The 15,830-nt window shown below is 33.7% G+C and overlaps 4 protein-coding genes across 5 annotated transcripts; 3 read left to right on the top strand and 1 right to left on the bottom strand.

The window, feature by feature from the left end:
- The first annotated feature begins 4,640 nt into the window (after positions 1–4,640).
- On the top strand, positions 4,641–7,256 carry LOC120768405 (probable ATP-dependent RNA helicase DDX43). The gene is made up of 6 exons (XM_040095088.1): positions 4,641–5,328; positions 5,389–5,891; positions 5,950–6,340; positions 6,412–6,552; positions 6,615–6,715; positions 6,772–7,256. The coding sequence occupies exons 1-6, from the start codon at positions 4,801–4,803 to the stop codon at positions 7,094–7,096; spliced, it is 1,989 nt and encodes a 662-aa protein (XP_039951022.1). The 5' UTR covers positions 4,641–4,800; the 3' UTR covers positions 7,097–7,256.
- On the bottom strand, positions 7,141–9,273 carry LOC120768414 (DNA primase large subunit). The gene is made up of 2 exons (XM_040095098.1): positions 8,705–9,273; positions 7,141–8,630 (listed from the first exon to the last, which is right to left on the bottom strand). Exons 1-2 carry the CDS (start codon positions 9,109–9,111, stop codon positions 7,424–7,426), a joined length of 1,614 nt encoding a protein of 537 aa, XP_039951032.1. The 5' UTR covers positions 9,112–9,273; the 3' UTR covers positions 7,141–7,423.
- Positions 9,274–10,045: 772 nt separating this feature from the next.
- LOC120768425 (uncharacterized protein CG4951) lies at positions 10,046–12,472 on the top strand. The gene is made up of 5 exons (XM_040095109.1): positions 10,046–10,229; positions 10,286–10,618; positions 10,676–11,397; positions 11,458–11,680; positions 11,748–12,472. The coding sequence occupies exons 1-5, from the start codon at positions 10,191–10,193 to the stop codon at positions 11,895–11,897; spliced, it is 1,467 nt and encodes a 488-aa protein (XP_039951043.1). The 5' UTR covers positions 10,046–10,190; the 3' UTR covers positions 11,898–12,472.
- Positions 12,473–13,994: 1,522 nt separating this feature from the next.
- On the top strand, positions 13,995–15,799 carry LOC120768887. 2 transcript variants are annotated; one of them, XM_040095649.1, is made up of 4 exons: positions 13,995–14,560; positions 14,711–15,114; positions 15,187–15,409; positions 15,519–15,799. In XM_040095649.1, the coding sequence occupies exons 1-4, from the start codon at positions 14,381–14,383 to the stop codon at positions 15,609–15,611; spliced, it is 900 nt and encodes a 299-aa protein (XP_039951583.1). In that variant the 5' UTR covers positions 13,995–14,380; the 3' UTR covers positions 15,612–15,799. The 2 variants fall into 2 exon arrangements, with proteins under 2 accessions (XP_039951583.1, XP_039951577.1); XM_040095643.1 differs by having other exon boundaries at positions 13,998–14,560; positions 15,462–15,799.
- Positions 15,800–15,830: the final 31 nt, after the last annotated feature.

Raw genomic sequence — 15,830 nt, 5'->3', positions numbered from 1 at the left:
AAACACTTATCGAAGTAGTACAACCATATTCAAGCTGATGGATTTGCAACCATTTCTTTCATACTTATATCATTGAAGCCAGTTCGCCTCTATACAGGATTTTCAATCGGTTTTCCCTACAAGCTTTGTAAAATTTATATTGGCCACTCAAACATAAATTTGTCCTACATTTTTTATATTTTATAGAATGCGCAATCTTCACTAATGTTTTAAAATTACTACAACAAAAATTACAGTTCAGATTCGTTAGTTTTTATCTCTTAAAATAGTTTTATTTTTAGTTTAATTGGCACAGAAAAATTTCACGCACAAGTATTTTGTCCGCACACGAGCTGAGAGAGAGTCGGCGCTCTTTGAAAACGGTATACAAATTTGAACTGTCACAACAGTTGTAGCTGTCAACAATCTGAGATTGCCTACACTATATGAAAATGTATTATGCATGTTTTATTTTAGATAAAATATTTATCCCATAAACCCTTTCATCGTGATAACTATGGTATTTTAGAAGAAAAGGTATTGCATCTGATAGATTTTTTTAAGTTTTGCTTTATTGAAAATTTTTCCCAGCAAGCCCACTAACCGTCACACTACTGGTTAACTACCCAAGAGCACTACCAGAAGATCCTGTTTAATATTTAACGAGTTTCTCATATCCCACTTTACTAATATAGCCGAAATTTAAAACTAATATTGTGGCACTTTTTGTTTTCCAAATAAGCAATTGTAAGCACAAAAGCCAGTGCACGGCACACACCGATCGTAAAAATCAAAAATTTTCGCCAACATAGACTCGTATGAATATTCTCTGTGATATCGTATAAAAAAGGGGATAAGGTTTGTTCATTGGGGTTGGATTGAACAACAACCCCTCGAAAACGAAACTCAGGAACTTATCCCTAGGCGGCAGAGAGATAGAGATGACTAATGTGGCGAAATATACGGGATTTGCCGGGAAATCCTGTAGCTACAAGCCACGGGAGGAGTTGAAATCCGGGTGACTGTCTGTCTCTCCGTCCAATTTAAGTAAAAATTAAGATTACTTAATGATACTTGGTATACATATTCCTTTGTCCCATAAGAAGTTTGGAATTATAGAAGGGCGTCACCGCCCAAATTTATGTGAAAATATCTCGGGACATACTCGACCGATATTAACCAAATTTGGTACATAACACAAAACAAACTGCATGAAATCGGACTACAACCACACCTATTCCCATGTAACATAATTCAATATTCCATCCGATAGTTTCACATTCCAGAATACAAAAAAGTACCAGTGCCAAATTATGACCAAAGCAAGCCCCTATGTACCGAATATGAGGACCCAGAGCTTTTAGTTCACTTTTTACCGAATATATAGGTCAATGTGTGAGAAATATAATTGAAATTCAGAGAGAATCTTGTCCTGATAGTAGTATGTCTGTGTGCCAAAAATTAAATCGCGTAAATACTTCCCTTAGCTCCCATATACCTAATATAAACATTTTTGAATTTCCGGGTTACTTTATCCCGCACATGCACATGTAATATGTGAGTTATCTCAATGAAAATGAGAGAGCATGTTTTGCTTATAACACTGTATCTTTGTGCTGACTTTAGTCCATAGAGATTAGTGATGGTATGTGAGGTACCTTAATGAAACCCAGAGAGCATTTAATTAGTAAGTGGTATTGACTAAAATTGATAAAATCGATAGAAGATGATTTAGTATATTTTCGCTTTTATTGTAATCCGCTCATGATTTCGTCGAACAATAATACCATGTTCAGACCGACACTTAATCACTCGATTTCGGCTGTTGAATGGATTATCCCACTAATCTTAAAAATTTATCAAGATTTCGCCATACAAAAATGACAGTTCCAAATCACTTCATTGAAATGATTTCAAACTGATCCACGCTAAATCTCTCTGTGCGACTCTGATTTTGCAATGGATTATCCCAATCTACTTGGCAGCACTGAAAATCTGTTTCAAGTTGCAATACACTCACACTTTTCTACTGCCACAATCTCCCCTGCAAGGCAGATATTTGTTAGCTAACATGTAAACGACTTGTTATTGTTCACTTTTTCATACATTAAACTATAGGGATATTCTCTTGCTCTTGCAAAATCCTTGCACAGTGCACGAATTGCAGAATTTTCCACTTGATGCAACGGCACAACAACAAACAGATTTATAATTTCTATTTAATTTATTTGATTTGTTATAGTTTTTTGTTTAGAATGAATGCAGAAGGTGCGTCAATTCACAATAGTCATTCTCAATAAATTGACCGAATCAGCCGTTCATACATATATCACTAGATTTTGCAATGTTTGCTCTCTTGATCTTGCATATTATTTGTATAGGATTTTTGCATTTTGTGTCATCTTACAATCTTGCAAGAGCAGGAAAATGGTAACACATCGAATTTCATTGAAGTTTAATTGTTAAGTTACCCTTATTGTGTACCTTGTTATGTTTTGTTTAACAGAATGACAAATTTTGGTTATCAAATCTCTTTACAGTCTGTTAAGGGTAACAAATGCTTTTGTTAGCGACGAGATTACCTATGTGTTATACCCCATCAAATTGTTTGTTTTGGTAACCGTTTTGTTACCATAACCAATTTCAATTATTTCAAATGAAATTTACTATTTTTTACATTAATTTGCTTTATTTAATTGTAAAAACATATCTACTTAAACTAATTGTTAAAATTAATTAATAATAATTAATTTTCTTAATTTTCTTGTTCCACACACACATCCAAAAACCATAGTGATCCTTTGCCATCTCAGCCAAAATAACGTCGCCAATGAAGACCATGTACATATTTCGGTCGTAGCGGATTTTAGATGCATTTTAAATTTTTGTTATGCTTCTTTTGTCTAACTTTATTCTCATACTAATTCATGAAATAGCGTCACTAACCATAATCAAGTATCGGATGATATCACGGCCAGCAATGTCGTCGTTTTTAGTAAATTTCTTTGCCAAGCCATTCTCCATTGGCTTCATCATCTATTATGAGGTCCTGTTAAAGTTTGGTTGTGTTGTGTTTCCAAACCAAATGACAATTTATAGAACGGATAACAAATTAATCGCTAACCAATGACCAATCAAAATCAATTTCTTGTACAGAAAACTTGTTTATCTTACAATATATCTTCGTAAAATTTAGCACGTATTATATTCGTAGGCAACGGTGCAAAATACAAAGAAATTATCAATATACACATTTACGAGTCTTTCTCGGCGGGTTAAATTGCAATAAAGAAAGTTTTATTTAAAAAAATTCAATCTATAGGCATATTTAAAATAATTATTTGTAATTAAAATATTTACCTGTTGAAACGCTAAAATTAACTACAAAATTGCGTTTTTACCTGCTTTTGTTACTAATTCTTCTTCTTCAAAAATTGTGTATCGCCTTTTCTCTCTTAAGTGTACGATTACATGAAGCAATTTTAGTTGCTAATTCTCGGGCGATTCTCTTTTGCTGTCGCCCATTACCTTCACACGAGCAACTTGTGTTGCGCAACTCTGCTCGAGTTTTTTTCTCATTCTCTTTCACTTTACTTTAACCCATTGTCTACTCTTTACTTTAACCCATTGTCGTTTCTTTTTTCCTTATAGGTATTTGGGCCACTCTATCACATATATTAATCAGCTCTGTCAATTAAGAAATACATTTTATTTATTAAAACAAAGATATATCACCCTTTTTACTATCGTCTGAATCAATTTGTATGGCTTCCTCCATACATTTCACAATATCTTTAATTAATTCGATTTTTTCGTCATACTCCATTTTCTAAAATATTTATATTATATTATGTATATTTGTATACATATTTGCAAATTACTTACCAAAAGATGAAATTAAATTTTTAAATATATTCAAAATATTAATTTCAAAAAATATACGCAAATGCAACTATGTACTACGAAAGAAAGAACACGAATGCCGAAAAACGTCGCAGCGAACTGCTACGAATAAGAACACAAAGCGAGTTGCTGAACACTGGAAACTCGGCGCGATTCCCCTCTCCTCGTCGCCCCCTCGCCTATAAACCAAGAGTTGCCGCAACAAAAGTTGCTTCGTGTGATAAGACTCTAACATATTAATATTTCGATAAGCTTGAATGTCGATAGTTTTTCTCTCTCTTACTTACGCTTTCTCCCACTCAAAAGTAAATTGCAGAAAAATTTAGTAGTGTTGGTAAACAGAGGGAAATGTTTCAATGTATTTATGCAATCTGTTCCCTCCGTCTTGCAGGGACAATTTTTCCTTTCAAATCGTACGACAAGTTAACGATCAAGTTAAAACAGCTGACAACATAGTTCTGGTAACAAGATTTCAATTTCTCTTTATCACATTCTTTTCGCAATTTCGGATTCGAAAATTCGGATATTAACCATCATTATACTGCATAAATTAGGTATCTAAGATGAAAATAAAACAAAATGAAAGAGAATGGTTAAAATTGGCTGACTCGAAATGGATGTGGGAACGGAACGGACAACACCAAAAAGGGAAGTTGGCGATATTACGTAGCAAAAGTTTCTGCGTGTGAACTCACACTAACAGAAATAATATATTTACAATTATTTCACAGTGTGACCATGGTATAAGGGTTGTGACAACATATCCTTCGTGACATCCATACCTTCGTTTTTGGAAATATACAGTTTTGTCAGAGATATACCTGGTTTTATTCTAAACTTTACTGTCAGCAAAAAACGTCATCTGCCAATCGCTTGAAAATTAAATACACAAATCGTTTTTGCAGATAAAGAAATAATATGTCGGACTGGGGAGAAGAAAATTGGGATGATGAGACACAGAACGTAGTTAAAGCGCCCGAAATTCGGAAAAGTAACCAAAATAATCACTATAACACAGGTGGTAATGATCGGAGAAATAGTTCAAATCAACATCAATACTCGGATACGGGCAGAAAGCGGACATCCCAAGTTCAAAACTACAGAGAAAAAATAAATATTCCGCATGACTGCGTTGGACTGATTATAGGTCGCGGAGGATCCAATATACAACGCATTCAAAACAATTACAATGTGCGAATAGATCTCGATAAAAGAACTGGGTCAGCTTCGATTGAGGGGCAAAATGAAGAAAATGTAAAAGATGCTTATAATTATATAGAACGTCAGTTGAATTCAAGTTCAAGAAATAACAATGGTATTGGTCATAGCAAACAGACCGACTTCATGTATAAAGTAGAACAACAAGAGGAAATAATAAATAAAAATGATAAAGATATTCCGAATGAGGATGCTCCAATCGATTGGGAGGCTATGGTGAAAAAATCAGTAAGCAGATTTAATTAACTGTACTTAGTGTTAAAACTAATTGATCATTATACATTTCAGAAAGAAGCAAGCGCAAGACGTTGGGCTCAATTGCCCCCCTTGACAAAAAATTTCTATATAGAAGATTGTGAAGTTACAAATTTAACTACCGAAGACGCACAACGTATACGAAAGGAAAACAACAACATAACAGTATCACGTGTATTTAAGGAAGATGGCGTTCCGGAAAATATTCCAAATCCGATTTGGAAGTTTGAGCAGTGTTTTGCAGCTTATCCCGATTTGTTAGAGGAGATAAACAAACAAAAGTTTGCGAAACCATCGCCCATTCAATCACAAGCATGGCCAATTTTATTAAAAGGAGAGGATATGATTGGTATTGCCCAAACTGGTACCGGTAAAACACTAGCTTTCTTGTTACCCGCCATGATTCATACTGAGTACCAAAGTACACCGCGTTCAGAGCGCGGCGGACCCAACGTACTGGTCCTTGCGCCAACACGCGAACTGGCTTTGCAGATTGAAAAAGAAGTTCATAAATATTCATTCCGCGGCATGAAAGCGTGAGTATTTTAAAGTCTACTTTTCTTAATAATTTTTTAACTTTATGAATACTTTTAGCGTATGTGTATATGGCGGAGGGAATCGCCGAGATCAAATAAACAACGTCCAAAGTGGTGTTGAAATAATCATTTGTACTCCAGGTCGCCTTAATGATTTAATCGAAGCCAATGTCATTGATGTGTCTAGTGTTACTTATTTGGTACTGGATGAAGCAGACCGTATGTTAGATATGGGCTTTGAACCACAAATACGTAAAGTGTTGCTAGATATACGCCCCGATAGGCAAACAGTTATGACCAGCGCTACCTGGCCCCCAGGAGTTCGACGTCTGGCACAAAGTTACATGAGTAATCCTATACAAGTGTGCGTGGGTTCACTAGATTTGGCAGCCACACACACAGTTAAACAAATTATCGAAATAATGGACGAAGGGGATAAATATTTTGCCGTAAGATATTCTATTTACATATACCGTATTCATTTACTAATATAAAAAGTTTTTCTTTTTTTTAAATATAGATTCAGAGTTTTTTAAAAAATATGCAGAAAAATGATAAAGCTATAATATTTTGTGGAAAGAAGACGCGAGCTGATGATTTGTCCAGCGATTTAACAATTGAAGGACATATGTGTGCCGCCATTCATGGTTCCCGAGAACAGGTATTACATATATTTATTTCTCTAATTTACATCCAATAATCCATGATATATCTACTTTATAGTCTGATCGCGAGCAAGCGATTGCAGATATAACCTCAGGATATATTAAGATATTAATAGCCACAGATGTTGCTTCCAGAGGATTAGATATCGACGACATAACGTAAGTATTGTTACTCGCATTGACTACTTCTTAATTAAAACTCTTCAATTTTTTAGACATGTGATCAATTTTGATTTTCCTCGCAACATTGAGGAATATGTGCACCGCGTTGGTCGAACCGGTCGTGCTGGCCGCACCGGAACGTCGATAAGTTATATTACTCGTAGTGACTGGGGTGTTGCCAAGGAACTAATAAGTATTCTGGAAGAAGCTGATCAAGATGTTCCATCCGAACTTCGTGAAATGGCTGCCCGTTTCAAATCGATGAAGGATCGGCGTGCAATCGAATTATCACAATGCAATTTCCGTGATCGGAATGGAGCCGGGAGTCGCGGTTACAATGGAGGTTTTCGTGGTGGTAACGGTGGCGGACGCTACTAAACAAGTTAATCACTTTCGCACAAAATATTATATTTTTTATTGAATTTTTACATACCTCTATATGAATTGAAGCTTGGACTTTTTTGATTTGATTTTTAATACAATGTTGTATTGTATGCAAGTGATCGAAATATTAAAAATTACTTTTTCTGAAGTAAAATTAAATTTTTAATAGGTAAAATTATATAAAATCTAACGGTAAGCATGAGTTTTGTTACTACGGATATTACGACTATTTAGAATCGATAATACAAAATAATAACTATGTTTATAATGGATGTTTGGTGCATATATGTATGTACATATTTTTAATTTTTTCCAATTTAATTAACAATCTATATGTGTAAGATCAAGGTCTTCATCCCATGCACTCTTTTCCGCTTGCATACTGTTGTAAGTACTCTCTTGAGTTTCAGCTATGTTCCAGAGCTCATCATCTTCATCGGCGTTCATAACCTGCGTATTTTCGGTGCCACCACGCCTATTCCTATTAGGTTGTTTTGAATTACTTAATTTTTTAGTGGATCGATTACCCATCACATTTTGACTTTCTTCGAAATATTGATTCGGGTGATGAACTCCAAGTTCTACGGGTGAATCATGCATTATTTGGAAATATTTTCCACATGCAAGCTGATAATGGCCTTTTGATACATAGCCCATAACTTCTTGAACATGTGCCGAAGACAAGCCATATGATGCAAGTTTCACTTTCAACATACTTGCATCATTTGTTTTATAGGGACATCCACGACAATCATCCTGGACTGCGTTTTCTTGGATTATCTTAAGGCAGGAATAAGGTGTATAACTGATCATTGAACCCTTTTTGCCGTAATTGTGATATATGTTATATTCATAACGCTTCGTAAATTGCTCACCATCGATTTTCTTCGTAAATTCTTCTCGGAAAAACCGCAGACTATCCTCCAAAGTAACACCAATTCCTTTAAGGAAAAGACCATACTGCATTCGTCCGCCGTGCTTAAGATGATGATTTGTACGCAGATATTCATGGCAACCGCGCATGCATATCGGAAATGATTTTTTTGAAAGCTGGTCCAAAGATTCAGGTGAAACAATCCCTTCTTTACTGAGGGCATAATCTTTACCAGTATATGAAGTATGTAACGATTTCAGTAAATGAAATATGCGTTCATCTGCTTCCACCTCTCGTATTAGCTTCTGCGCTGATTGCAAGCCATGTTCGATTTCATTGAGCTGAATGACGGCTATAATTGAAACAAAATCATGTGTGTTTACATATGCAAATCCACTTCTCAAATAACATCGTCGTGTTCGTACTAAGTCCAAAACTTGTGTAAAAGGTACTTTGTAGAAATCCAGCATTTCAATTTTAGATATACTTTGACCGACGGTACTCTCGTATAATCCATCTTTAACTGAGTCTTTTTGGGAATCGTTCAGTGGAACATACTCTAGTTTATTCAATTCAAGAAAATGTTTGATGTCAGTGCTGCTCATTGATGAAAATTTATATTTGAAAAGTTCCATTTCACGCGTCAGAAACCAACTGTTTAAAATTAGATATTAAAAATAACTATTTTAATTACAATTATTTTATTTCCATTTTTTCATTATACCCACCGCTTCAGTTCTTCAGTGCGACAGTACGCCAACCGCAGAATAAAATGTGAAATATAATCACGTCGCCTTGCTTGCAATTCTTGTTCATATTTGTTACTATCCGTTGACGGATTTACGCTGTTGCCCATACAAAGCCGCAGGTAACCTCTAAGACCTTCTCGATTCAGCTCAGTGTTGACTGATTCTTTCCATTCATCTGATAAAAAACGAAGGTTTTTAGAATTTGCTTGCTCCAGAATGCGTAGTACTTTCAGTCGTTCCAGAGCCAAGTCTTCGAATTCGTTAATTTTTATGTCTTCAATCGGTGGCGTTCGGTAAAGTGCAACATTATGAGGGTACTTTATTTCTAGATTTTCGTACTGTGGTTTGCGAACTACTCGTGCACGCGTTTTTCGGCGAAAATCCATTTCAATAACACCTTATTATTTATAATATTTATACAATCGTATTCGATATTCACATTAACCAAAATAGCTTGACAATCAAAGGTTTGTAGATTAGGCGCGCATTTTGACAGTTGGTAAGATTGTTTACTTTCTCATAGTTTAGTGTCACCATTGCTGGGACTTTTGTGTGCAAGCGGTATTCCTCATTTCTGTCTCCACAGGCAATAACTGTTGCCTAGTATCTTCATTGCCAAATATAACCAGATTTAAATATACAATAAACGTATTTTTAAACTTAAAAACTCATGGCTTATTGCTAACCATGACTCAATTATAGAAAGCTTATTTTTACGAAAAAGTGTTTATATCCATAATGTCAAAATCAGTTTTTTTCTTTTTCTCGCCAATCTTCCGTTTACATTTTGATGATTTTGTGTTATTTGAAATCTATTTTATCTGTTGAAATTTAGGACAAATTTATTTTTGAATTATAAAAATAAAATAAAAAAGATGAATTTTAACATACGGGATTCAATTCCTTTTGACAAATTGTTGTTTTTGGGTTATCGGTACAACTTTGTTGTTTTTCGTTGAAACGAGTCAGCTGATTGCTCTCCTCCAACACAGCGTTGCTAATAGTAATATATTATTATATTTTGTAGTAATTAAAAAATGAACTTGAACTTATTTGAAATAATCTTAAACTAACTCAAAATTACAGTCGAATACAATTATTCACAAAAAGTTAGACTATTTTTAATTATATAGTTTTAGTTTTGATATTTTCCATTATAAAAATTTATAACTGAAAAGCTAGATGTGCACAAAATCTTTTATACCTTCATATGTTGCTTTTGATCAAATGTGATAAAGAGACAACAACAACTGCGTTGGCACTACGGAAGGATGGCATGTCGGTGACTAAATGAAGCATAAGGCACGTAGGAACGTAGAACTATAATTATATTGAAATACCGCCTCGAATTTGACAGCTTTCGAGTAATTTGACCTAGAAGAAAATAAGAAAAAGAAATCATTTGAAATTGGCGCCATTTAGTCTGAAATCATTTTAACAAAAATATTATTTCCCATAAAAAATAATGCGTATTCTTAATTCGTGCATATTGGAATTACGTGAGGTAAGTCCTTACTTACATATGTATTTGATTCAAAAAACATATTCGTCGTTAACTAGCACAAAGGTAGAAGATTTCTATGCCGTCTAAAATTTGAAAAGTCATTGGATGAGAGTTTTAATACAGAAGAACAGCTTGACTTCCATTGGTTAGATAGATCAGATTGGAAAACATTTGACGCTCAATTGGATAAGACAATTAGTAAACTCGAAAAGGGAGTACTCGAAGAGAAGTCTTTTCAGTTAAACGATGAAATTGATGTTGTGGTTTCAATTTCCTCAACAGCTGTGAGAACAATTTCTAAGCTTTTAGATATTGAATGTTTGGAAAAGAAAGATTACCCGGTATCGTTAAACTGCATATTTCAAAGACAATCTGAAAGAAAAACGAAGGTATGTAAATAATTTGAAAAATACAATAAGTTAAACTAAAGATTTGTAGTTCTCCAGATAATATCCGCCAATGTTTGCAGAGACTCGGAGAACTTCCAGAAATTAGTTTTAAATAGTGCTACAAATGTTGATACAAGTAATCGTTATTGCAATATTGCTGAACCAGATGTAAACTTAAAACATTTGGAAGATAGAGATATATTTTCAAACTATAGTAGTGATGATATCAGTAGCAGTGAAAAAAATTTGCTAAAATTTAAAAATGTCAAGTTGAAGTCGATTGATAAGGAAAAGACTAAAAAGGGTCCATCAGTTAATATTAAAGCTTCGCAAGATGATGACATTGGATTGCAACAATTTGCCATACAAAGAAATAACCATCGTCCCCAGCGCACGTCGGCCCGAAAAGAAAAAATTGGTCAAGTGGCCATCGGCAAACATGAATCTTTCAATTCCTATGAAGAAAGCGATGATTTTATTGAGGAACCATCAGTCAAAATTGGATTAAAAACGCAAGAAACATTATTAAAGGCGAAGCGACAACGAAGTCTAAAGTCAAATAGTAATTGGTTGACTAAGAAGCAACCTGAGGAGTTAGTTGTAGCCAAAAAGAAATCAAAAATAACTAAATCCAAGGTAAAAGCGCACAGATCATGTGCAATTATTACCACTAATGATACAGACATCCAGCATAGGCAAAACGAACAAATTAAGGCTAACAAAAAAATTAAATCATTTTTAGAGCAAGTAATACAGGTGCCCAAGGAGGTCAAAGTTTTGTAAGTAAACGCAATTATTCTTTTATACTTTGTGCATTTAAATAATATCTGCCAAATCAGAACTCTCAACCATATGGGGGGTGACGAAATTTTAAACACTTTTCCGAAATATAAAAATCAGCTTGACGCTGTTTTTAATGAACTACGGTCGAAACCTAAAGTATCCGGTTACAATGGAATTAACCACTTTTCAGTTATTGAACTAATAGATAATGAAAAACAATTGAAAATTATGCACAAACTCGGAGAAGTATACGAAAAAGACGGAGATGGCATATCTATGGTAAGTGGAAACGTTTTTTTATAAATGCTTTAATTAATTTTTAAAACTTAATTATTTTCTTAATTAGTATCCAATGCTTTTTGCGAACGCCTTGATGCCCGAGTGGTTAGTAAATATATTTAAGGATAAGTACAATTTTTCCTACAGCGAAGCAGTGACTCATTTAAACAAACAGCGGCTTTACATGCAATATATGGCTACAGATGATAAATATTAGCAAATATAATTTTTTTCTTGTATTCGTTATCAATCTAGGGAAAAATAATTATTTCGTATAAATTTACACTACATAAGTCTTACAAAAACACGGCTTATGGTGGTTGTAGAGAATAATAGTTTTGATTTTATTGAAGATAATGTTATAATATATAACATACTAAAGGACTTAAAATAGAGAGTAATTATAAGTCTTACAGTTGGATTGGTCATGGTCTAAAACTAATTAAAACTTTAAAAATACTTTTGGTTCATGGGGGAAATATCCGAAAATAAACCGAAAGGTAAAAATAAACAAATATTAGAGCCTTAATAAATAAGAAATATAAGATATCCTTGCTGTAACATTAGAAATAGGAAAATTCATAATTTTGCGCAAATCGACTCGCGTGTTCAGTAATTTTGTTTATAACTTAACCCACCAGAATATTTTAATTACTCTTTATCCTTTTTTTTGAATTAAGGTAGGCCTCAATTACAGGTTTATATTTTAATCAGTTTTTTTGTACAAATACATAGAAAAGTGAAACATTTGTTGAGTTCGTAAATTAAAGCCTCGAAACTGAATTTTGGAAACTATTTTTACTCATTCGATTGAAGGGACCGTGGGAAGTGTTTCCAACATAACGAGTCGACATAATCTACTATTCCTAGAAATATATGTATTTTATGAGTAAAGTTAAACTTTTGAAGCGTTTCAAATATGGTGCTCATAATATTTAAAATAGAGTTTGTAGCAACCACACATTGTAGGTTGCTTCAGACCAAAGTTGATAACGGCTTCCTTAAATAAAGCGTTACTTTACGTCACGAAATTAAATACAACAAGAATTTATTAATAACGGTTAGTTTATTTAGGTATGCGCCGTACAAATAGGAAGGGCATTAATTTTTTTTAACGACGTCAGTAAAGGAGGAGTGATTCCACACTTGACCTACTTCCGAAGAGCAGCACTATCTAGTGGTACACTGACACCGGAAGGCATGGGAGCAGGTATTGCGGGACCGCATACCAATGGGATGTTTTCAGAGTCTTTCAAGCAGAAGTTTTTGCTATAAATCAGCTCAGGGCTTTTGTATCCACCTTAATTGCTCCCAGCAAAACTTTTGGCCGACTTTTGACCTGAAAATGGCTGCACCTTTTTATTTTCTAAAAATTTTATAATATATGATTATAAATATAATATCGGATAATATTGATGAAATAATTCCTTCAATTTATTGGAGTTTCCGCACTTCACACTATCATTTATTTATTGAAATTCTGAAATTAAGGCATAAACCATCGATAGTCAAAATAAAGTATCGATAGTGAGACGAAAATAAATCTATCGATACTATCCCATCGATTGTTTTACAATTCTATTTGGTTTCGTATGTCTACGATTACATGGGGCAACTTTAGTTGCTAATTCTCGGGCGATTCTCTTTTGCTGTCGCCCATTACCTTCACACGAGCAACTTGTGTTGCGCAACTCTGCTCGAGTTTTTTTCTCATTCTCTTTCACTTTACTTTAACCCATTGTCTACTCTTTACTTTAACCCATTGTCGCTTCTTTTTCCTTATAGGTATTTGGGCCACTCTATCACATATATTAATCAGCTCTGTGAATTAAGAAATACATTTTATTTATTAAAACAAACATATATCATCTTTTTTACTATCGTCTGAATCAATTTGTATGGCTTCCTCCATACATTTCACAATATCTTTAATTAATTCGATTTTTTCGTCATACTCCAATTTCTAAAATATTTATATTATATTATGTATATTTGTATACATATATGCAAATTACTTACCAAAAGATGAAATTAAATTTTTTAAATATATTCAAAATATTAATTTCAAAAAAATATACGCAAATGCAACTATGTACTACGAAAGAAAGAACACGAATGCCGAAAAACGTCGCAGCGAACTGTTACGAATAAGAACACAAAGCGAGTTGCTGAACACTGGAAACTCGGCGCGATTCTCCTCTCCTCGTCGCCCCCTCGTCTATAAACTAAGAGTTGCCGCAACAAAAGTTGCCGTGTGTAATAAGGCTCTATAATGTTATCTTTGATATTAGTGCAATAAATATTATGTGATATTAGTATATATATTTATTGAAAGTTCTTGACAAAAATAGAGTTCATTCAGCGTGCTGTTATCTGCTCGTAGTTTTGTTGGTGATAGCAATTTGTGGATTAAAAATGCGTGTACCCTTCAAGTGGATTTCAGAAAATTAAAAATGTTTACCAATGTCAACTGCTACATTGGTGTTAAATAAGCATGAAATCTGATTCATCTTTGAGTGAAATTAAAAACTCATATAAAATTCCTAAGGTCGGTGAAGACGTGTTTCAAATGTCAACTCCAAGCTATAATACTGAATTGAAAGGCTCAAATGGAAATTTTGTTATTCCACCACAAAATCGTGATTGCTCTTATAAAAAATTGAGGATTAAAAAGTAGCATCAAAAAATAGATTAAAAAACATGAATAAAGATAAAAGTATTGAACATGTTAACGAACCAGGGAAGTCGATATCAAAGCATATACCGAACATTGATGAGCATCACAGGGAGTTACGACGATCAAGACGGTTCCCTGTAAAACCTCGTCGATATGAACCAGAAGATCTTACTTCCTTTGTTAGAAACAAACAAAAGTTAAAGGTAAACACTATCAATACTATCCGAGAACGCTATGAATCTGACACAAAGAGTGATGGAATACATAACGGGAACAACGGAAGAAATTAATTTTATAAAAGCATACACATTGTGTAGGTCTAATGACTCATCTAGAAAGTATTTCCTTTTCAGTCAGAATACATCAAATCTACTCCAAAAACTAAAAGGAAAAAGGCGGGGCCAGTCAGCAAAGATAAGCGAGACTGCTTTTTTTCTAAAACGGAGAGTGATACATCTAAGTTGACATCGGCCCAGAAAAAATGCCAACGAAAAGAAAAAGATGATGCCGTTAACCAGCATGAAACTCAATCAAAGAAAACCCATTTGATAAAAAATTCCAAATTAAAAAAGCCAATTTTTAAAATAACTAATGAACATAAAGAAAATAACTTGAGCATTGTAAAGCAAATAGTTTATCCTACTGCAGAGGAAATAGAAGAAAATGAGCGCAGAGAACGAGAACAGATAAAAGTAAATAGAAAAATGAAAGCAATGTTACAAAATCTTGTACAAGTACCTGAAAAAGTCAAAATATTGTAAGTATATTTACCTATAAGCTACTTGTAAAAGCCAGTAATAAAGATAAAACTTGGCAATTTTTTTTACAGGTCACTCAATAACATGACATCTGATGAAATTTTGAACACCCTTCCTAAATACAAAATTCAATTAGATATTATTTTCCGTGAATTGCGCTCAAAGCCGAGAGTAGACGATTATAAAGGAATCAACCACTATTCGGTAATTGAACTGATCGATCATGAAAAACAGCTGAAGATGATGCACAAACTTGGTGAAGTTTATGAGGCGGAACAAGATGGAATATCTCAGGTTGGTAACAACATTTGTTTAAATATATAATAAAATAACTGCATTTATCTAGTATCCAACGCTATTCGCTAATGCGTTGATGCCCGAATGGCTGGTTCATATATTCAAGGATAAGTATGAATTTTCCCATACTGAAGCCGTATCCCATTTGAACAAACAACGACAATATATGCAATATTTGGGTGCAGACGATTATCACTGAGGACTATAAGAGTTACTATTGATATATGGATAATTTGTAAGATAAAAGAAAATCCAAATTTATATGATTTTAACGGTATGGGAATTTTTTCATCACTTTTAAATAATGTGCCAATGTAAAAAAATCCATGCAAACCCTCTTTTCTAGACAATAAAATATCAACAATTCTTTAAGAACAAAATATTTTATTTGAATTTGTTTTTTATTTTAATTCTAGAT

This window comes from Bactrocera tryoni, chromosome 1 (assembly GCF_016617805.1).
Source record: "Bactrocera tryoni isolate S06 chromosome 1, CSIRO_BtryS06_freeze2, whole genome shotgun sequence".
In the NCBI taxonomy this organism is placed as follows: domain Eukaryota; kingdom Metazoa; phylum Arthropoda; class Insecta; order Diptera; family Tephritidae; genus Bactrocera; species Bactrocera tryoni.
This window is presented reverse-complemented; position numbering and strand designations above follow the sequence as displayed.